Genomic DNA, 24,735 nt, shown 5'->3' on the forward strand with positions numbered 1-24,735 from the left:
TGTTGACCTCTCTCATCAACAAGGCGTTTCCGTCCACAGAACTGCCGCTCACTGGATGTTTTTTGTTTGTTTTTGGCACGATTCGGAGTAAATTCTAGAGACTGTTGTGTGTGAAAATCCCAGGAGATCAGCAGTTACTCAAACCAGCCCATCTGGCACCAACAATCATGCCACGGTCCAAATCATTGAGATCACATTTTTTCCCCATTCTGATTGTTGATGTGAACATTAACTGAAGCTCCTGACCCATATCTGGGTGATTTTATGCACTGCACTGCTGGCATACCATTGGCAGATAAGATAATTGCATTGTTGGTGCCAGATGGGCTGATTTGAGTATTTCTGTAACTGCTGATCTCCTGGGGTTTTCACTATCATTAAACCTTTGTAAACATAATTTTTTTTGTGCAGTCAGAGCATATCACTCTCATGGACATTCAGTCTCTCTACCGCTCCTGTTTTCAGTTTCAGCTAAACTCATCGAACTACACCTGTGACTGCTAGTGTGCAATCGTATTTTAGAGCTTCTACTGTGCAATGAAGCGATTTCCATTGTGGACATCGCACGAGTTGGATAGACACTAAAATAATAACAAACTATAAAACAAGTCCCATGTTCACAATGCACATCGTCATAAACTGTTACACCCCTACTAATAAATATTTTCACACTTTTTGTGTAATTTGACAAAATTACAGTTCGATTTGAAATGACACCCAATAAAAATATTCTGCTAACAAGTGATTTACCTTAACGTTTTTTTATTTACTTCAAACATCACTTGTCTCATTATTTATCATAAGCATGATCTTCAGTCACTTTTGTTTTAACAAAAGTGGACATTTATAAAATAAAAATGAAAGAAATCATTTTCACAATACATATTGAAATGGTTTATTTCACTGTTTGTGTACATTATCATGTTTCTAAGCATGTAATAATTTGACATGAGTTCTAGTCTCAGCTTGAGGTCCTTTCCTGATCCCGCTCTTCTCCCCTGTAATTTTCTCTCTACCTCTCCACTAATTCCTATATAAGAAAGGCACAAAATGCAAAAAAGTAAATAAATAAAAAATCTGTTTGTTTTAATAAAAATTAACTCCTGGGACATGAAATTGCCCGAAGTTGAAGATACACTTAAATATGTATTTTTGAATTATGGTTGCTGTATTTGCAATGTTTAATGGTACTTTCACTTCCTCTTATATATGCAGCACAATTTTTTTTCGGTATCCTACAATGATATTAAGTGTTCTTACTATAATATCAAAGGCTTTGTATGTTGTTCAGAAGGCACACTTGTAACTGATGCGTATACAGCTCTGGAGAAACAATTAAGAGACCACTGCAAAATTATCAGTTTCTCTGGATTTACTATTTATATGTATGTGTTTGAGTAAAATGAACATTTTTGTTTTATTCTATAAAGTACTGACAACATTTCTCCCAAATTCCAATAAAAATATTGGTGATGATCTGGGGGTGCTTCAGCAAGGCTGGAATCGGGCAGATTCGTCTTTGTGAAGAACGCATGAATCAAGCCACATACAAGGTTATCCTGGAAGAAAACTTGCTTCCTTCTGCTCTGACAATGTTCCCCAACTCTGAGGATTGGTTTTTCCAGCAGGACAATACTCCATGCCACAAAGCCAGGTCATTCAAGGTGTGGATGTAGGATCACTGGATCAAGACCCTGTCAATCTCCAGACCTGAACCCCATTGAAAACCTCTGGAATGTGATCAAGAGGAAGATGGATGGCCACAAGCCATCAAACAAAGCCGAGCTGCTTGAATTTTTGCACCAGGAGTGGCATAAAATCACCCAGCAGCAATGTGAAAGACTGGTAGAGAGCATGCCAAGACACATGAAAGCTGTGACTGAAAATCAGGGTTATTCCACCAAATATTGATTTCTGAACTCTTCCTAAGTTAAAACATTAGTATTGTGTTGTTTAAAAATGAATATGAACTTGTTTTCTTTGCATTATTCAAGGTCTGAAAACATGGCATCTTTTTTCTTATTTTGACCATTTGTCATTTTCTGCAAATAAATGCTCTAAATGACGATATTTTTATGTGGAATTTGGGAGAAATGTTGTCAGTACTTTATAGAATAAAAAAAAAAAATTCATTTTACTCAAACACATACCTATAAATAGTAAATCCAGAGAAACTGATAATTTTGCAGTGGTCTTAATTTTTTCCAGAGCTGTACTTAGGGTTGGGATTTGACCAAACCCCTAACCCCAAGTATTAAACTTCAGTGCATAACTTGCCTTGTAATGTTTGTGCTACGATCATGAATGATACATCAAAGCGGCTGTGTGGCTCATTGATGAGAGTTGTGTTATTTCTTTTCTTAGCAATCAGACTATTGATTTTCAGGGGGTGGGCGATACAATTAATAAATGATTTGCAATACCCTAGCATTGTGGGGGTGGGTTTTGCATTGACAATCATCATCACGTTTTTGTTTTTTAAAACTTTTGAAATTGGGACTTCATTTGGATGCTCATTGCAAAGGGAGAGTATTAAGTTCCTGTATTTTATCACATTAAAGGCTGTTAAATTTTGGGTTCAACCGAGTTCATTATCTAAAGTAGATATGTACCAACCTCGACATAATTTTATTGTATTGCCATATGTTTCTGATTCATGTAAACTCTCTTTTCATAGATTTTTTTTAACGTTGCTTCTTAAGGGATTGTGTTTCAGCCGACAGATACTCCCATCCCAAGGGCTTTCACTTTTTCAAGATTTTTCAGCTAATTAAAAGGAATGCTACCCAGGCTCCCCTTCCACAGTGAAAGTGTCTCATAGTAGTTTTAATTTAAAGTACATCTGCTAGGTGTAACAGACTACTAGCATTCCCATTCACCTTTAGCTGTCCTTCATTGTTACTGCATCAGTTACAGCAACATGATTATTAAACACTCAGACATTTAATACAATGAGATTTCCCTGTATGTTAGGAATGATGCCAGTTTCTGCAGGTCTGATGCTGAAATGTAATACATAAATGCTGATGCATTGTGATTATTGTGTTTCATTGTGTCTTAAATTATTTGTTAGAGAGTAGTCTGTTTATTGTGTGAGCACTGTCTACCTGTAAAATTTTTGGTGGGCCTGTCACGATTATTAAATAACTGTCTGATCACAATTATTTGATCTAACTGCGGTTATTTGAGACAACCTCAATTGTTGGCCATTCAAATTCCAATCACATTTTAATGCCCAAATAAGGGAATTTTAAGTGAATGTACTGTATAAATGCCATGAACGGCGCGTTTGTGTGTCATTCAGTTGAACTCCGAATCTGAGCGTCACTGAGTTGCACCACAGAGGTCAACCAGCTCCTGTCCTGAATGCTTGCGCCAAACTCCTGCGAAAATATAAACGAACAAGTATAAACTTTGATAGTGAACACAGAGTGCTCCATTTTCACTATAAACGATCGTGTAATGGTGAATGTTCCTGGTTCATACACACTGTTAATGACACGCAGTGACAAAGAGGAGGAGACGCACACTTCCTCAATTTCTGTGGAGTGATGAAATGATTAAATGAAATCTTCATGACAAATAAGGGCTCGTGAGTTTAACCAGAGCATTAAAATAACGTGAAAGAAATTAGGAAAGAAATATTTTATTATTGCATAAAATAACAATACAATATAAATATAATAAAAAAAATATATTAAAAAATTCTATTTTATTTTTTATTTTAAAAATTACAAAATATATCAGGTCAAAAAACAAGTGTAAATGTAAAATTGACCGAAACTAAAGTTGACCAAAAAGAGAGACATATTTTAAGTATTTAGAAATATTTTGATATTTAAAACAAAATTTTAAAATTATATTTAAAAAATGTTCATGTCATTCATAAGTTTTTAAAGCCTTAAAAGGAAATAATAGTTTATCCCTATTTAATTATTTGAAGTTAAATATGTAAAAATGACTTCTTAAGAGCACACATGCAGAAAAAAGCACACCTTAAAAAATATGTATATTATAAGTTATATGACAATTAATCGTGAAAGTCCTTTACAAGACAGTTAATTGTCACAGCCATAAAACAGACAATTAATCATCAGAATTGCAATTATTTGTATGACAGTTAATCGTCAGTCAAATTTCATAATCGTGACCTTTTTGTTGACAACTTTTTCTATTAATGTTACATTTAAAAAGAAATTGCAAACTAAAGGCGCTTTCACATGACTCACTTCAGGCCCATAGCACAACTCTCCAGTACAAAAGTTCATGCTCCCACTTTGCTGCCTATATGAAATGTGTTGCATCATGGAAAGGCAAATTTGCCATTTATTAATTTACATACAGTATCTAAGTATTTGTATTATATGACGGTTATTCTCTGATTATCATGATGTGCCTGTTGTCTTTGATCGTTTACCTCACATCACCAACATAATGATATGCCATGTGATTTGTCAGGTAATCCGTGTCCGGTAATCTGTGGCAGCACTTCGAAAGGTCATTGGCAAGCAGGGTCATAGTTGAAATTGATTGAATTTTGAGCGTGACTTTACAACACTTTGCTCCATAGAGATCAGTGCATCGATGTGGAACAAGTGAAAGGCCCTTAATTCATTCATGTCCAATCTCTAAAAGTTTTGGAGATTAAATAATGCCAATAATGTCTGACTTTGGTTGACAGCTCCAAAATGATTAGTATTCATAAATGTTTTTAAATTTTAATGGCTAATTGTTTAGTTTACCATCTGATTAATGTTAATTATGTCACATCCTTTCATCAGACCAGTTTTAGACCACTTCTCTCAAGGCCAACAAAAATGGCATTTTAAAGCCAGGCGTGATAATGCTGCAAGCTTTGTGATTGGTCGGATTGTTTTGGAGCTGTCATTGCACCTACATAACAAATTGCTGCAACAGCCAAGTGTTAAAATAGGAATAATGAGGTCTTTTTTCTCTCTCTTTTTTTTTTTTAACGTAGGGTAGCTGAGGAAGACTTCAATCAATGAATGCTCATTGCATTCCATGGCTTTTAACCTGTATTTCTGTATAAATGCAGCGATTTTATATAATTATATCAATGTTTTTGGGGGCCACATTTTTGAGGAACCTGAGGCGTGCCGTCTAGACAAATCCTTTGGTTATTTCAATTATTCTGCTTGCTGAGGTGCTTGCATAAGATGTACACAAGTAATTTTAAAGGTCTTGATCGCACCCTCTCTGGACAATTGAGATTTTATCCCAAGTAATGTGAACTATTTTAAAATAAAATCCAAGTCTTGGGGTTAATTTATTTTTCTTTTTGGCTAACTTTGGAGCCATAGTTGCCTTTAGCTTCTGGGAAGAGCAACACTATTGAAAAATAAATTAAACAGGAAGAATGCAAAGATAAATTATTCAGCCAGGGTCTTGGGTGCTTGGATACTGGCAGCCCCAAACCAAGGTGTGCTATTTTCTGCCTGATTATCAGAGCTCAGACCTGACCAGAAATCCAACACCTCTGTGTCCAGCCCTGAACAGGAGCAATCGATAAATCTGCGGATGAGAAAGAGGGGCTTCAGGAGGGGCTTAACATTTTACCTGCCTCTGCCAAGACTCAGGAGAAATACAAAGCAAGAGAGAGCAAGTTAAAGAAATGGTGTGAGCGAAAGACCCAACTTCTTCACACCTCGACATACAGCTTCATGAATGTCCTCCTGACGTGGTGGGCTTACAAATGAGCTCACTAAAACTTTGATGAAGTAAAAGTTGTACGTGTTTGATGGCAAGCACATGGATAGCAGCCCAGTATCTGATTACAGAAGTTTCTCTCTTTAAGAGAATGTTGACTGAACTGACTGAAATCTGATTAACTTGCGCAGTAAAAAATGTACTGTTAATGTTTCATAAAAGTTTTATGGAAAGGCTTCTAGTTGGGGTCCAGTTAGTTAGTTGTTTCAGTATTATGACTTTCTTTGGGAATAATATTCTGTTTCTAATCATCCTGTTTCTAGGGTTCGTACTGGGCAATCGACACAAATCCAAAGGAGGACACGCTGCCCACACGGCCCAAGAAGAGGCCACGGTCTGGAGAGCGGGTGAGTGAAAGTTTGTTTGCTTATTGGTGTGTGTGTGTGTGTGTGCTCCGAGACCCCCTGGTGGTCAGTTTTCAGACATGCACACTTTCTCTGGCCAAATTCGGCTCATTACTCGGAGTTCGGGAGTGATCAAAGAGCTGAACACAGTATGTGTCTCAGTCTCATAGTTCAAGCTCAACATCACTGATATGCTCCATCACTACTCTTAATGTTGTGGTTGCTTGAAAACACATATCGCCATTCAATCACCACTGTGATTAGAGCAGTGTTTGCAGGGTCTGTAGCACCATGACAAAAGAAATTGTGTTTTACCAGAGTTTGCTGTCTCAGTTGAATGTGAATGAAATAAGAAGGTGAAATACACAACACAGCATAGACAGCACACTATTCTGTTGCATTGTCTTCAGTGGCTGTCCACAACAAACATTCAGAGTGACCATTGTAGTCCAGTTCACAAATTAATAACTTGTGAGCCAGTTCTTTTAACTCGCTCAAAAAGTCAGGCCGACTCATGAGTTAACTGGTTTGAAAAAGTCTTGAATCATTAATCTCTTTAATTAACATCTAACTCACTGACCAACAACACTGACACTAGATACACAGAAAGAGTTTTAAATGTAATACATTCAGCGAAAAGCTACGCATTTTGTCTGCATATTTTTGTACAATGCTACCAACCAGCCACACAAAAGAACTGCTATTCTATATATGACTTAGATATGTCATTGAAGCCAAGTATTTGATTTGTTTTTTTCCCCCCCATAATGATAATGCCCAAGTCTCTAGTTTTATCCTGCATTAGCTTGAAGACAGCCTGCCTTAGCATGATGCTGGCTGTGTGTGTTCTTGCTTTTTTACGAGGCCAGAAATATGCGAAAACATGAGCTTGTTGCATTGATAGAAAAGGAATTAGATGGGATGAGATCGCTGGCTTTGAGATGTCAGAGTCAGTGCTTAACTGTCGTAAACATGCAGGTTTGCTGATTGCACGCTCATATCTTTTTATATAACTGTCTCCCTCAGTGTGGCTCAGTTTATCTTGTAGAGGGGGTCCAACTTATTAATAAACTACCCCAGGCAGCCTTTACCTACATTGCATTCTGTAGTCATTTCTTAGCAAACATCAATTAATGCAGAGTTTCTGCACTGGCTATTTTCAGCCAGAGATTTTCCTTCCATTATTTATGAGCAGCGCTCACCGGAATTTACAACTCCACTGTGCTCGACGCCAGCCTCCGAGGTTGACCTGGCTCAGAGGCATCTTGCATCATTTTGTCCATCCTTGTGTTGTGGATCAGAGAGGAAGGTGGACCGAAAAGGTTCAGCTATAGTGATGCTTAGGGGCAGAGAATGCAGGCATGCAACCATATATAAAGACATGATGAAATAAAACCATGACAGGACGCCATGTGAACAGGGAGAGCATTTGTAAAGAATGTATGGTTTATCAGCCCCAGATTGCAACTAAAATACAGTTGTAAATGCAACCAAAAAAAATCTGTATTTGTAAGAATAATTTAAAGGAATATTCCAGTTTCTATACAAGTTGAGCTCAATGAACAGCATTTGATAATGTTGATTACCACAAAAAATTATTTTGACTCATCCCTTCTTTTTAAAAAAGCAGCAGCAAAAATCAAGTTTGTAGTGAGGCACTTTACGGGCCAATCCGTAAACTTTGAAATACTCAGTTACAAAAGTATAGACACAAGACATAAACACTTGATGATAATTGAGAGTAACTGTATGTTGTAGATAATGTTTAATTTGTCATGGTAACATTCTGCATTCGTGGTGCTAAATGGTAAACATGGCCATAATGTGCATCAGTTACAATCTGTTATTTTATTTTAGGATTAATTTTGTTAAAATAATTCACGTCAGGTCATGAAAAGTTTTATTTTATGCTTTTTTTTTTTTTTTTTTTTTAGAGAGACTGTGTTTCTGCAAAAATGGGTTTTAAAAGGTTGGCAGACAGGTGTCAATGGGCAGAATACAGACAAAAGTATTATGATTAGAGGCATATCAGCGAGTCTCACTTTAGGCAGAAGCGTGAATGGCTTACAGGCTGCAGACGAAGGCACACGAATGAAGATGCATATCAAACAACAGTGTGAATGGACACTTAAGCAGTTGAGTAGATTGCGTCATATGACACTCTCAGGTCAGTTAAAGGGGGAAATTAGGAAGCGGGAACCAGCTCACTCTTCAGGGTGATATATTTCTTCTGCTTTCACACAAAAACTCAACATAAAATCTTTTTTCCAAGGTTTCACATAAACGTAAACACGCACTGTCGTCCACAGCGTTTTCAGCTTCAGGTCTCTCCTCTCTCTTCACTGTGGCTCCGCTCCTCTTTTTTCTCCCTCAAGCTTTCACTGTTAACACAACACAGCTGTCAGAGATAATTTTCCCCAGGTGTCAGTCCTTACTGTTCTCTCTCTCCCAGCCTCGCTCTCCACAGATGTCGCTCGGCCACGCCCATCGCCCGACTCAGGCCAGGGAGCCATCCGGCCTGTCACTTACTCCCCCCAATTACTAGAGAGGAAATCCACCACAGCCACCTTGATCACCTTGAACTTATAAGGCTTGAGGGCCAGATTCCAACAGGTGATCCACACATTGGTATCCTTCATGCGATGGAGCCACTGGAGTGGGGCGTGGTCCGAACAGAGGGTGAAAGCACGCCCCAACAAATTGTACTGGAGGGTGAGGACCGGTCACTTGATGGCCAAACACTCCTTCTCAATCGTGCTGTACCTAGTCTCCCTCAATGAGAGTTTAAGACTTAATATACAGCACGGGGCACCATCTGGGACAGTACTGCTCCCAACCCCGTGTTCACTCTCTGGCCCGCCACAAAGTGTTTGGCCATAAAGGGAGAGAGAAGTCAGGAGAGTGTAACCGGCCCGCCACAAAGTGCAGCTTTCACCTGTGTGAACACTTGCTGTCATGGCTCCGTCCACTGGACCGGATCTGGTGCCCCCTTTTCAGTAAGATCAGTCAGAGGGCTGGTGACGGTCAAATAAATAGGCACAAACCTACGATAATAGCCAGCCCCAGGAACTCTCGCACCTCCTTTTTGATCTTAGGTCTCGAGCAGGCTGCAATCGCTGCAATTTTATCAATTTGGGGCCGCACCTGCCCATGACCCAAGTGGAAGTCCAGATACCGTACTTCTACCTGCACAATTGTGCACTTCTTTGGGTTTGCCGTGAGACCCGCTCGTCTCAACAACCTCAGGACAACCCTCAGATGCTGCAGGTGCCACTGCCAATCGTTGCTGTAAATAATGATATTGTCCAGATAGGCAGTGGCGCAAGCAGTGTGTGGTCTGAGAATTCTGTCCATGAGCTGCCCCGAACAAACTGAATGGGAGTGTCACGAATTGGTGTAATCCGAACGGTGTGAAAAATGCAGTCTTCTCATGGGACATGGGAGTTAAGGGGATCTGCCAGTATCTTAAGTTAAATTCAGTGTCGAATAAAACCGTGCCTAACCGATCGAGCAGTTCATCAATCCGAGGCATTGGGTAAGCATCAACTTTTCTATAGTCCACACAGAACCGGACCGAACCATCGCTCTTCGGAACCAGCACCACAGGGCTGGCCCAGTCACTGTGGGATTCTTCTATTACCCCCATATCTAGTATGGCATTTAATTCTTCCCAAACCACTTTTTTGTGTTCGGGTAATCAGTAGGGACGACTGATTACCACTATCCCTGGGGTCGTTTCGATATGGTGCTCTATGAGATCCGTATGACAGGAAGAGGCAAGAACACATCGGAGAATTCTTCTTGCAAACTGGTGACCTCCGTAACTTGTGACGGTGAGAGGTGTTCTCCACAAGTGACCAGGCTTTTATGTTCACCTCCGGTCCAAGCTCCTCCCTTTCCAGAACCACCGCTGCCAAAGTCACAGGGATTGCCTCTCTCCACGGTTTTAGGAGATTGAGTTGGTAAATCTGACGTGCGTCTATCCATGCGTTTAACCTCATAATCGGCTTCCCCAACTTGCCATACGACCTCAAAGCTTCCTTGCCACTTGGCGAGTAATTTAGAGCTCGATGTGGGGAGCAATACAAGGACTTTATCTCCTGGTGTAAATTCCCGTTGCCGAGTACCCCTATTATACAGCCGACTTTGACGTTCTTGAGCCTGGTGCAAATTCTCCTGTGTTAATTGCCCCAGTGTGTGGAGTTTTGCTCTCAGGTCAAGAACATATTGAATTTAGTTTTTGCTGTTTGAAGGTCCCTCCTCCCAATTTTCCCATAGGATGTCAAGCACACGTGGTCGACACCCGTACAATAATTCAAATGGGGAGAACCCTGTGGAGGCTTGCGCAACCTCTCATACTGCAAATAATAGGGGCTCGAGCCACTTGTCCCAATTTCGAGCGTCGTTGTGCACAAACTTACAAATCGTATTCTTTAGTGTCTGATTAAATCGTTCGACCAAGCTGTCCGTTTGGGGGTGGTAAACGCTGGTCCGAATCAATTTAATCTCCAATAATTCATACAGTTCGCGTAATGTACGTGACATAAACGTAGTGCCATGATCAGTGAGGATTTCATTCGGAATCCCCACTCGGGAGATTATTCTGAAAAGTGCCTCCTCAACACTGCATGCTGAGATGTTGTGTAGAGGCACTGCTTCCAGATACCGTGTTGCGTAGTCCACCAGAACCAACACAAAACGGTGCCCGTGTGCTGTCCGCTCTAATGGCCCGACAAGGTTCATGCCAATTCTTTCAAAGGGGACCTCGATCAACGAAAGGGGGCACAATGGCGCTTTTGGGGTGGCCACGGGATTCACCAGCTGACATTCACTGCATGCCGCACACCTCCTGCGAACATCCCCGTGAATGCCCAGCCAATAGAAACAGGCCATCAGATGGTTTAGTGTTTCTCCAACCTAAGTGACCTGCCATCGAATTATAATGAGCCGTCTGGAATAACATTTCCTGACGGCTCTTTGGTACTGACAGTTGAGTTGTATCCTCCTTTGTCTGACTGTCCTGTGTCACTCGATACAACCGATCCTTAATAATTGAAAAATACGGGTATGATAGTGCAATGTCTGGCTGGAGGCATTGACCATCAATCACTTTAACATGGTCAAAGGTGTGCCTAAGCGTTTCCTCTCACATCTGCTTCAGAGGTAAATCCCATGCAGGGAATCCTCTAAGGGTGGGGGAAGCCGCAGCATAGACAGCCCTGACACGGCCTCTCCAGCCAGCGAATCGCTCACCACACACTGATACACTATGTTACAGGACCCATCCACACAAATTCCTCTCAATGAACTTGTAAATTCTGGCCAATTCTTACCCAAAATTAGTGGACTGCAGCCTCCACACTATGCTTTTGTCCCCAAAACTGAATTATGACCGTCACTGAAGGGTCATAAATTTTGAACATCCACATGCACGCACCTTACCTTCACCCTTCGGCCTGTACAAAAAACCTCGGATTGAACCCAGCTTTGGTAAATGGAGGTTTGACTACAACCTGATCTTGGTAAGACTTGGTATGTACCACCAAGCAACTCCAGGAGACCAGACCAGACTTCACACCCGCACCTGCAGCAGTGGATTCACCAACCTCAGGAAGAGAGTGGAGAGAGAGAGAGGGGAAACCGGTGTGTTGAAAGATCCACAGGCCCGGGGAACTGGTTTATGGGTTACAACTTCCCGTTTCCATGGAGTAGTGACAGGACGAGGACAAGAGGAAGGGGAGGGGGGGAGAAGGAGAGAGTGAGAAGAGGGTTCGCCGGCCCCCTTAACCGCCGCCAAGTGGTCCTCAGCCAGCTGGATGGCTACATCCAGCGACGCCGGGTGGTGGCACTGGACCCATTCCAACATCTCTTTCAGTAGCCAGGTGATAAATTGCTCCAGCACCACCAGATCTACTACGGTCACAGCGTCACGTTCTGCTGTCAGCAACCACCGCCACAGGAGTCACGGAGCTGTTGAACAAAAGCCACCTGAGCATCAGAGAACGGAACCACTGGTGATGCTGTTCTGGGCTGCAACTGACCCAATGCAGAATGGCTTGCCGCAACTTCTCATATTCCAGGAGATCTGCCACTGGAAGCTGCCAGGCCGTGAGTTGGGGCTTCCCGGCAAGAGGCGGACCGCCCACTGGTTGTTGGGCCATCCCCAGGATTCAGCCATCCGCTCAAACAACTCTATGAATGCATCTAGGTCATCCGGTGGGCCCATCTTTACGAGCGTGACGTGGGGGTTCTTTTACCGAAGCTGTGTCTGGGTCGCGGCTGCAGTTTCCTCCTGGGGCAACAAGCTCCGCAACACCTGCTGGTCCTCAGCCTGGGTCTGAAGGAGCACCCGAAGCCGCAGCTCCTGCTCCGCACGCAGATGAATTAGGGCCTGGTGCTGAGTTTGATGGATTCCAGCGAGGGTCTTGATCACCACGGCCAGCGGCGAGGACGCCATAACAACGACTCCTTCCTTTTTCGCAGGTTTCGGCACCACTGTGACACTCAGGTCAGTTAAAGGGGGAAATTAGGAAGCAGGAACCAATTCACACTTCAGGGTGATTTATTTCTGCTTTCACATAAAAACTCAACATAAAGTCCATATTCCAAGGTTTCACATAAACATAAACACATGCTGCCGTACACAGCGTTTTCAGCCTCAGGTCTCTCCTCTCTCTTCACTGCAGCTCCACTCCTCTTTTATCTCCCTCCAGCTTTCACTGTTAACACAACACAGCTGTCAGAGTTAATTTTCTCCAGGTGTCAATCCTTACCATTCTCTCTCTCCCAACCTTGTTCTCCACAGACGTTGCTCGGCCACGCCCATCTCTCCACACATCCCTTTTTATAGATTAATCTAAAAAAAAATCACATGACATATACTTACAGATGTAGGTCAGTTTGCACCAGTTTTGCAACTCTGCACTCCACTATGTTCGTGTTGAATGAAAAAGATGTTTCAGTGTCACAGTATGTGGAGCACCGGGTCACACCCACCTATCATGTGGACCAATGACAGTAAGATGGTGTTTAACAGTCGGTACAAAGTTTTTCTGAAAGTTCGTGTTGGCAAAGCTATTTCAAACCAAAACAACAACATTCAAAAAAATTTTTTTTTTTTTTTTTGGCCAGATTTTGTTTGAAATTATGTCATGCCCATTCGTTCTTTGATTTCACTAGAAGTTTATTGGTGCCTTTACTTGCAAGAGAGCTTTTATCCCCCATTTCTTTAACATTACACCTTGCTCGGTGTAATTGTGTTTTATGTCCCTTCATAGTTGGCAGTGTCTGCTATTTAAACGGTAGCAAAACTGAAATCTGATCTTGCGTCAATGAGTGTACATTTATAGAATTTACGGCTCAAAACTGGCAACCATCTGTAATGAGCAATTATGTAATTTAGCAAATAATAACAGTCATTTGACACCTAAATGTTTCATTTTAGGAGCCAGAGGCTCTTTTTTATGGGCTGCAGGCCTGTTAATGGAAATATAGGATCTGTCTTAACCATGATATGTCTTATTTGTCAAATTAGTGGCACGCGTGTTCATGTGTGTGTGTTCTTGTATTTGGTCAGGCAGTTAGACCTGGTGTCATTTATAATTGCAGCACTCCAGACTCCAGTGAGAGAATCATTCTTTCTGCACACAGATCTGCCCTCAGGCTGCACACAAACGTTCTCCATACTGACACTCACTTCAGCCATATCAGAAACATCCAATTAGACCCATTCTCTCCAACCCTGATCTTGCATAAAAAATAAAAGGGAATTTTGTCTTTGCAAAGTGTGTGACACTTAGAATATATTTCATTAGAGTCACACTCTCTTTCTCTCTCATCTTTTTTCCTCCTCCTGCCTCTTTTAAGAAATTCTTTGTCATTAAAAATTGTGACTTAGCAAAATCTCATTTATGTTTATCACAAATTAAAAATCGCATTGTTGCCAGACAATCCTCTTATAATAAGCAGTTTTGGGAGACAGGCGTGCAGAAGTTATCTTTACCCCAGCAAGAGTAGAGAGAGCACAGGGAGACGTTTTTCTCTCCTCCTCCTCCTCTCTTCCCAGAATGCCTAAATTTTGTCCTAAATAAAGGTGTCGCTCTTTTGTTGGTGATAAACGCTTGCCGCATTTCCTTTTAGACATGTGCACTCGCTTTGAATTTGATGCACTAAAGCTCTTTGAATATGTCAATCAAAGGCACTCCAGATCGCTAATCATCTCCCTCCATCTTTGTACTGTTTTCTCAATATACCTTCTTGTTTTTTTGCAGGCATCTACACCGTACAGCCTGGAGTCGGATAACTTGGGAATGGACTGCATTATCTCTGGAAGTGCCTCTCCAACGCTGGCAATCAACACTGTGACTAACAAGGTAGTATTCAATCTCCAACTCTACAAGTCCTTGCTCTGTTTCTCATATAACAGCTGACACCACAGGCCTACATGACCAGTTTATACTATATTCATCCTGGCATGACTATATACATTCACTTCATAATAGGAACGACATGTGATGCCTTTGTTTACATGGACGCCTAATTAGAGGAGCACCATGTTGAATCTTTGCTATATTGGGTTGGCATTATGTATACAAATACTCTTAACAGTTCTTTGTGAATCTGTTAGTACTATTCCATATGTCTCTAAAGTCCAAGAAACAAAGAATCAGTAAAAAAAATCAGTAATATTTTCACCTATACAGGTACTAAGCCGTGCAAGTATACATTGTTCTTCACCTTGGAATATGGGGTGCTTCTGCAGTTTATTTTTGTCTAAGCTTTTTGTTTTGTTGCGGTAAACACTTAAGGCACTTTTCTTCAAGTGACCGCTGAGTTTGTTCAATGTTTGGAGGTTTGATTACCTGCTTTAAGCTTCTAGGACTCACTTCTTAACTCACCCTCTGTGGCAAGACTTCATGGAGAAGTGTATAAAAAGGAATGGGGCAAAACACTGAAATTTAAACAGGCTTTTTAACCATAAGCACTAAACTATTGGCCTAGTGTGAGCTGCTCTCTCTCTGGAGTGCTTTTACAAACCCCAACAGCATCAGTTATTAATTTACTTTAGGCATTAAACCAATAGTTTTTCATATTAAGCCTGATGTTTAATATGAGGACTGTGGGGGGTGTTTGGGTAATTAATTTTGTTTATAGTCGATTGGGTTACATTATAGTTAACTTAATGATCTATTCATTTGGCTAGAATATGGAATGAGCAGATTTGATAATGTTAACATTGGTTAAGATCAAAGAATTGTTGCATTTGGAATATTTCTTCTAAGTGGGCAAAAAACTTCCTATTAATGACTGTGTTCTAAAACCAACTGAGCTGCCTTGCTGTCTACATGGCCGGCTGCTTTCTAAGGCAGCATCCAATTCCTAATTAAAATGGAACCTCATATTTTGATTTGCAGCAACTCCATGCATCATAGAAAATAGTGTTCCTCACAAAGTGTTGGGGATACTCGACAAAGTTGATTCAACACAGTTTGGAGTTAAAAGATTATTCTGGGTTCAATTCAAGTTAAGCTCAATTGACAGCATTTGTGGCATAATGTTGATTACCACAAAATTAGTTTTCTTAAAACAAAAAAATCTTAGTTACAGTGAGGTACCTACAATTGCAGTTAATGGGGCCAGTTCGAAAGCATTTAAAGACAGTTTCAAATGTATAGCCACATGATGTAAACATGATTTTAATTTGATAAAATCGCTTATTAACCTTTTTTTTACAACTTTGTCATGAAGACGCAACGACATAAACCTTAAAACATCTGTGAAAGCAGCAATATAAACAATTTTACAGCTCAAATAATACACAGTCATCGGCACCTGCCTTTGACTGTGCTAAAAAATATCGCAACGCATTCGTAATGTGCATACGTCGAACTCGTCTGTTTGGGCTTGCGGTCAAAATAGTGAACTTTGAAAGGCTGTGCGCAATGGAATAGCATGTGTAAAAACGAAGTATACCCTAGCCTTTAAAATTTTGTTAAAACAAGGTATCTTGTGAGGCTGCATAATAATTGTTTATAAATAAAGGTTAACTATTGTACTGGATACATTTTGAAACAGACTTCGCGTTGGGAGTGTGCCTATGATACCTTAAAATGCTGTTACGTAACAGCCTATTCGACAACACAAATTTGAATCTAAGAGACTTTTTATTGATATTGATTTATAGTGATATTGTTACTGTTTTAGCACACATGAAAGCACCATTCCACTTTACAACATTTTACACAGCACATGTCAACTCTTCAAGTGGAAGGTGTGACAGATTCATATGGGAAGAATTTAATGATCCAGCCAAAGTGGAATCTCGAGGTTTATCCCATGAGCATATGCTTTCTTTGCCCTCATACTTTAATCAATGATGCAGTAGAAACCAAACACTGAGGAGAGAGCAAAAACAAGAATTCAGACTTCGGTGGCTGGAGATGTTGTTTCTCAATGTGGGCCCTGTAAACCGAGAACATGCCACGCCTCTTGAGTGCTTCATGCCAAGCCACAGGAATTTCCTCTTTCTCAGAGTTTCCCGCCTGCTTGTGTGGGCCAATGGGAAAGCGCCTAGGCTGCATTAACATGGAGTTCTTTCTATTTATTTTACTACTTTATTTCAATAGATTCTAACTCTAGTCAAAATGGAATGACTCGATTAAAACTTGATATGAGTTTAAAAACTGCTCATTTATTTATTCTTTTCTTTTTTTTTTCTTCTTTTTTTCATTGTATTTAAATTGCATAAAAGTATTTTCATTTTATTTCCAATGCGAGCCATTGTTCAAGACAGAAGACACCTGGGTGTATTTCTCTTTGATTTCATAATCCTTGTCTCATGCTGCAGATTAGTCACCCGTATGAAAGACTCCACTGGCTTTTGACTTTAATTCACAGCTAAATATAGCGCTCCTTTTCCACCAGCAGCAAACACTCAGGAGTATTTGCAATGGATTTGTTCACCCCTTACCTTCTTTCTGCATGTTGGTTTCCTGTGTGTGTGTGTGTGTGTGTGTGTGTGTGTGTGTGTGTGTGTGTGTGTGTGTGTGTGTGTGTGTGTGTGTTAGACATGCATGCAGTGTTAGTGTAGGCGTCCATGTTTTGGGCCTTGAACAAACCACAGTGAGGTCTTTTAAATCACACTTTATGGAGGGAGGGAGTAAAAATAGATTGTGGTGAAAGGCTCACGGCTAAAAGCCTCTTTTATGACTTAATTACACATAACATTTATACTTGTTCTTCGCACCAGGTTTTGATTATAATTGTAATGGTTTTCTGTGTGATAGAATTTTCGACATGCCTGAGCCTCTCAGTCTCTGTTGCTCAATGGGCTAGTTGTACTTATAATTTAGGGTACTATTTTTTTATTTTATTTTTTTTCTGGCACAAGCAAAAGCTGAGAAAGGGAAGAGCGGTAATATGCAAATCATTCCATGACATTAACCCCCCCATCCACCCTCAATCCATTGCAGCCCCGGCAACTGTTATGCTCCGCTCTTTGATGAACAGGGAATAACAGGATTGGGAAACATTTATTCTGCTTGAATGATAATTCTCTGTAAGAGACTGCAATCTGTAATGTGCCTATCTCTCTGCTGTCATACTAAGTCGAGGGGGCTGAGAAGCAGTGCTGCATCTCTTGCGGCACAAGAAATTGAACAGATCTCTCCCCAAAACCATAAAAGCCCTACCCAAAAAACCCTCACATGACCTTCTTATACTTGCAGCCTGGTACTCGGCAGGTGAATATTTAGACTTGTTGCACGGTTTTAGCACAACACTGCGGCTGCCAAGACATGCAGCGTGTGATGCGAGCACGGCCAGCATTGTTGCAATTCCATTCATCCTTTCCTTCCCAGGCGAACTCAATGTAGGACTATTCTCCCAGGAGCTCATTATATTCATTCCCATACCATCCCTCCAATGCCTTATTTATTCTCATTTTGCAACCAGCACATATTTGCAGTTCAGCTTTTCAAATGATAATTGGGATTATCATTTTGAAGTGGAGCTTTTACGCCATGGAAAACTGCGCATTCATCGGCGCGCGCAGAAAGGTCAGGGTCTCTGTAGCATTCAGGATCTTTGTGAGCTTTCCCAAACCAATTTGCACCATGCGAGTTGATGATTCTGATGCTGCCAGCAACATGACCTTCTGAAGAAGAGCTTTCCCCTCTCAGCCGTCTTGGACAGCAGATTATCTTGCTGGCCACCAGCCATGTTCCCTCCATATGAGCCACAGCGTGACCTTATTTTTGTACAGAAGGCGTGCTCTGCGCATGGCACACATATTGTGTATATACATGACAAAATATGTGACGCAACAACTGTTTTGTTACTGTTATGGGTTCCCCTCAAGACCTCTGAAACCAGACGGTTTCTGTTTGTTTGGCAGCATTTTCCCATCAACCCACCCATGGTATCTGCGCTGTGAAGACAGTTTTTTGTCATATCTCAAGTTAACCTCTGTTACCTGACAAAAGATGAAATAGCACAGTAGCTTACTCGCTTTGTTTTCCCCTTGCTTGATTTCCAGGTGGCATTGTATAACCCTGACCAGGATGGGAGTGACAGCCCTCGAAGCAGCCTTAACAATAGCCTGTCCGACCAGAGTTTGGCCTCTGTTAATCTCAACAGTGTGGGCAGTGTGCACAGCTACACACCGGTAAGTGTGTACACTCTTCTTGAAACTCTGACACTATTTACATGAAAACAGTTTATTACAGGGGTTTTGCAGAAAGTGGCTTTCTTTTCTTTTCGCTGCTTGTGGATTAAGAAAAAGCAGTTTAGCATACCTTGCATAAGCAGCATTCTGATGGGTGTAGTACTCGGGTACTCGGACGTGGCAGCAATGATTGATCATGAAAACGATGATCGATGGTGATCATGCATGATGTGACTTCACTTAATTCGAAAATCAGTGACAATTACCTGACAACTAACCACAAACGTGTCAATGAGGGAGCTTATTTTTAATTTTGAGATTTATTACGTTGTGATTTTGAGGGGTACATTGATTGTCAGAGACATCTCATAGCAACCAAACTGATATATGACACAGCGCTGCAATGCTATCATTACGATAATCAAAAGAGAGTGTAATTAACAGTGTTTTGAACACCTGTCTCTGCTAAACGTTTGCGAAACGCATTTTATTTTCATTTAATGTAAGAACTTTGACTTGTTAATTGAAATTTAATAAAAGTGAATATTTGTCACTGACCGTAAACCTCCCTGCCTTGGGAGCCAAAATGTTTGCGTGACGTAACACACCTGCATCTCGACGAAATGGGAGTTGAAGATTTCCGCACAAGTTTTCAAGTGAGAAGTCCGACATAAATTGTCGTTCCGTTGCACTTTCCCCAGTTGAAATGTGGAAATTCCGACTCTCTGAGTTGAATGAAACACTTCATGAATCATCACAGCGACAACAATACGGAGCATCGCGGCTATCTCCACAGGAGCGAACACTTGGGGACACACACACACACACACAGACAGTGGCAGTGGACTCAGTACAGTATATGCATTGTGTATTGGGTGAATTCCGGAGTTTGACATAGGGAGGAAACCCGCAATTCTTCTGCAGTTTGCGGTGGAAAGTTAAGGAAACAAACAGCAACAATGAAATATCTGGAAATAAAGTCAAGCAACATAGAATAAAAAATTGTGAAGTCTTTCTCAGATGCCATGTTTTTATTTTTATAAGTGTCGCAGGGAAATTATGTTACTGTGGATAAAGCTGCTTACTGACCGAGCCGCATATATACGGCGTAAAGAGAAAGTCAATAACAGTGAACGGGAGTGCCGCTTTCCAGTATTGAGCAGCTTTTGCGCAATAAATGTATTTCTGGTGTCCATGTAAACAAACTCTTTGTCACATAGGACAATAACCATGGAAATTGAGTGCAATCTTCAGATTAGACTTGCCACGATATCATAATTTTCATACTGGTGCGGTGTTCACGTTCAAACCAACTAACACCGGTATTACCGCTGTTTGGATGCTAAGTGGTACTATGGGGTAATTTTCGTTAAGCAATAGCCTACACAATAATGCAAGGCAGCTTGATTTCATACTTTGAACTTTATTTTTTATTTATTTTAACTAAAAATTCAAATGAAACTGAAAAATTAAATCACAAAATAATACAAAAACACATTCACCTCGAACCATGATTTATATATCAGTGATTATTATCATTATAATTATGTTTACATTTATAATTGGTTTTAGATCTTAATTTGTATTAGCAATTTTCTGCCTGTTGTCATAGACGGATACTAGCGTGACAGTAAATGTTTTCTTTTTTGACCACTTTGTTGTTTTAATTGCTTTTTCGTTTCGTTTGAAGTGCAATTTGAATTTAAAAATGTCTTTTGGTTTAAGTTTTTCATTTTTTAAATAAATGAATTTAATCTTCAATGCAAAATCATTAAAGCAAGAATATTCACAGATCCATCAGCCGGGTGGTTGACGATGTAATTGGATATTGTGATATACAGTTGTGCTCAAAAGTTTGCATACCCTGGCAGAAATTGTGAAATTGTAGCATTGATTTTGAAAATATGACTGATCATGCAAAAAAAACTTTTTTATTTAAGGATAGTGAACATATGAAGCCATTTATTATCACATAGTTGTCTGGGTGGGGGGAGAGAGCTCTAAAGGCACGGGGAATCTTGTGAAAATTGATGGCAAGATGAATGCAGCATGTTATCAGTAAATACTGGCAGACAATTTGCATTCTTCTGCACAAAAGCTGCGCATGGGACGCTCTTGGACTTTCCAGCACAACAATGACCCTAAGCACAAGGCCAAGTTGACCCTCCAGTGGTTAGAGCAGAAAAAGGTGAATGTTCTGGAATGGCCATCACAGTCTCCTGACCTTAATATCATCGAGCCACTCTGCGGAGATCTCAAACGTGAGGTTCATGCAAGACGACCAAAGACTTTGCATGACCTGGAGGCATTTTGCCAAGACGAATGGGCAGCTATACCACCTGCAAGAATTTGGAGCCTCATAGACAACTATTACAAAAGACTGCACGCTGTCATTGATGCTAAAGGGGGCAATACACAGTATTAAGAACTAAGGGTATGAAGACTTTTGAACAGGGGTCATTTCATTTTTTTCTTTGTTGCCATGTTTTGTTTTACGATTGTGCCATTCTGTTATAACCTACAGTTGAATATGAATCCCATAAGAAATAAAAGAAATGTGTTCTGCCTGCTCACTCATGTTTTCTTTAAAAATGGTACATATATTACCAATTCTCCAAGGGTATGCAAACTTTGAGCACAAAAATATGTAGACAAAAATATAATTGTGCCACCATATTAATTTATTTCATTATGAAACTAAAATTTAATAAAAATACAAAAATAAGTTTTTTGAAATTGATGACTTGGACCAAATAATAAAGAAAAGCAGCCAATAAGTGCCCAACATAGATGGGAACTCCTTCAGTACTGTTTAAAAAACATCCCAGGGTGATACCTCAAGAAGTTGGTTGAGAAAATGTCAAGAGTACATGTCTGCAAATTCGAGGCAAATGGTGACTACTTTGAAGATGCTAAAATATAACACAGTTTTGATTTATTTTGGATTTTGTTTGTTATTCCATAGTTTTGATGACTTTACTATTATTCAAAAATGTGAAAAAAAAATTATAATAAAGATTGAGTAAGTGTTTCAAAACTTTTGACTGGTAGAGTGTGTGTGTGTGTGTGTGTGTGTGTGTGTGTGTGTGTGTGTGTGTGTATATATATATATATATATATATATATATATATATATATATATATATATATATATATATATATATATTATTATATATTTTATTTATTTTTATTATAATTTTGTTCCCTAGGAGGGAACAAAGCAAATTTATTCACACACATTCAAAGTCATTACCCTTCCGAAGCAGCTAAACTGGGTCCTGGGATGAAAGGTAATAAAACACCAACATTAAACCCATAACAACCGATAATAAATGATGCATTTGCCCAGACAAAGAAATACCCAATCGGTAGCCCATGATGGAGAGAATGCACGGATGAAGTAGGTTCATTGCCAAAGAGATGTTGCCCTTCGCAATGGTTGAAAAGCCATTTTTCAAAAAGTTGAACAGCACACATTTTAATTGCATTGTAAAGATAAATAAAAAATAAAGTTTCACACCATTGTTGTTCCTTGTACAGAGTAAAACCGGTAACCACCGTGGTAACCCTATTATTGATTCAGATTTTTCGATTTCGATTTACATGCTCTCGATTCGATGGAGATTTCGATTCAGTATCGATTCATATGGGTATATTTCAGTTATAATGTCCTTTTTGCTTACATATGAAAGAAATTCTCTACCGGCTAATGCTGTTAATTATACAGGGGACCATCTTACTAGGTACATTACAAAAATATTAATTTTATTAAAATCTTATTAGTTTTTCATCATTTTGGTCACTTTTTTTATTTATTTTTTTTATGATCAAATCCATGTATTCAGTCAATGAGTATGATATTGCATATATTTTTTTTGCATGTTTATTGTTTAATTGCATAATACTATTTACAGGTTTTTACATTGATTTGTTGAACACATGCTAAAAACGAATACTGTCTCTTTAAGAAAACTGGCACTTTTATAAAGTGTCGTAAATGAGCGCATGTTAACAAGAGAGGACACGAACAGATTTATATCATCTGTGCTTTGAATTAAATGCTTATTTTTTTGTCGTTTTTGATCAACAACTGACTGTATAGAACAGAAAGGGTATTAAAAGAGGCATTATTCAATGACAAATGGGTCGAGTAGATCTCACCTTTGGACACACAGTACACAGAACAACTTTTACTCTCAACACACAGTGAAAGGATCTCGCTGCTGAATACAACACCAGTATACTACACGATCACTGGTGAGAGAAATCTAAACATTTTTCAGCCAGTTGCCAAATATATACATTTTAGTCACATAGTGTGAAATTTGGTTGCTAATGCAGTTAGCAGCATTTAAGATTATGAGATAATGAGAGTTCCACTCATTGTAATAAAGAGTTTGGTTGCGCATGGAGTAAAAGATCAATCTTTGGATTTAAGAATCAATATCAAGATCATTCATATAAAGATTGTGATGCATCTGAAAATCGATATTTTTACCCAACCCGTAATCGATACCCAGCCCTATTAAAAATGTTTTATCCTGTAATCATGAGCAACAAAAGTCCATGGCTAAACAATGTGTAACCCTGTACATCTTGAACAATTGGTTACATCCTTGCCATCACAACACCTACCATGAGGTCATTCTGCTTTTTAACTTATCTAGAACTTGGAGAGGTTGGAGAACGCTTATAGAATCTCATTCTGGAGCTCGGTTTTATGAGAACCAGCATTCCATAATGTGTGTTTGTCAGAATGCTGGATTATGAAGGCCTGTGCATGGGAGCGTGCTAACACAGGGGTTAAAGGAATGAAAGGCAGAGCTCATACTGCTGGAGTGGCGCTAAAGAGAAATGCTGCTTCTGATGTCCTCCCACCAGAGATGCTGCCTCTTTGTTGTGGTTTCCTTAGAAGCCCCGCATGTTCCTCGCTCCAGGCTCTCAGCATTGATCCAGCACAGACACTGATAAATTCACTTCAGCCGGCCAGACAATGCTTTTTCAGTCTGTCTCTGTCTGTCTGTCATTTTTTTTACTTAATTTCTCCCTCTCTAGCACAGCTGATTCAAACGCTGAGGTCTGTTTGAACGTAACCATATTATGTGTGCCCATCTTTACAGTGATGCATAGTGTGTCATCTAACTCCCACTGCTCATCTTTCTTGTGGATAATTAGTAGTCTCCGCTGCTAATGTAGCATGCTAGCAGGTGACTTCATGCCCTTCTGTTTGCAGCCATTTTATAATAGCATTAACCAGTGTTTCTAACGAATTACTCTACAGTGCTGTGAAAAAGTATTTACCCCCATCCTGATTTCTTCTGTTTTTGTGTATATCTCATATTAAATTGTTCAAACAAAATCTAACGAAGGCAATCTGAGTAAACACAAAATACAGTTTATAAATGCTAGTGTTATTTATTGAAGTGAAAAAGTTATCCAATACCAACTGGGCCTGTGTGGAAAAAGTATTTGCCCCCTTAGTTACTAAATCCACAAATCTATGTATTTAGTATTTAATGGGGTTCAGCTGGACTAGACACACCCAGGCCTGATTACTGCCAGCCCTGTGCAATCAAATCAGCACCTAATTAGAAATGTTTCAGCAGCGTGAAGTTGGCTAAAAGGTTTCACCCAGTAGCACACTGTGCCAAGGTTGAAAGAAATTCCAGAAATGAAGTAAAAGGTGATTGAAATACAGCACATCAGTCTGGGAAGGGTTACAAATCTATTTCAAAGGCTCTGGGACTCCAAAGAACCACAGTGAGAGCCATTACCTCCAAATGGAGAAAACTTGGCACAGTAGTGAACCTTCCCAGAAGTGGCCAACCTCCCAAAATTCCTCCAAGAGCACAGCAACAACTCATCCAGGAAGTCACAAAAAAATCCAAGGGCAACATCCAAGGAACTGCAGGCCTCACACGCATTAATAAAGTTCACTGTTCATGCCTCCACTATCAGAAAGACACTGGCCAAAAATTGCATCCATGGAAGAGTGGTGAG

The 24,735-nt window shown here is 40.0% G+C and overlaps 1 protein-coding gene across 3 annotated transcripts in view; it reads left to right on the forward strand.

The window, feature by feature from the left end:
• The window catches only part of LOC127427586 (forkhead box protein J3-like), a 144,913-nt gene that overhangs the window by 94,733 nt on the left and 25,445 nt on the right, over positions 1-24,735 (forward strand). For 2 of the 3 annotated variants that reach the window (XM_051675254.1, XM_051675255.1), the window contains exons 4-6: positions 5,991-6,074; positions 14,342-14,443; positions 18,607-18,735. In XM_051675254.1, coding sequence (XP_051531214.1) covers positions 5,991-6,074; positions 14,342-14,443; positions 18,607-18,735 — 315 coding nt within the window. The remainder of the gene's footprint in view (positions 1-5,990; positions 6,075-14,341; positions 14,444-18,606; positions 18,736-24,735) is intronic. The other variant, XM_051675256.1, reaches the window with a different exon arrangement.

Source organism: Myxocyprinus asiaticus, chromosome 37 (assembly GCF_019703515.2).
Source record: "Myxocyprinus asiaticus isolate MX2 ecotype Aquarium Trade chromosome 37, UBuf_Myxa_2, whole genome shotgun sequence".
In the NCBI taxonomy this organism is placed as follows: Eukaryota; Metazoa; Chordata; class Actinopteri; order Cypriniformes; family Catostomidae; genus Myxocyprinus; species Myxocyprinus asiaticus.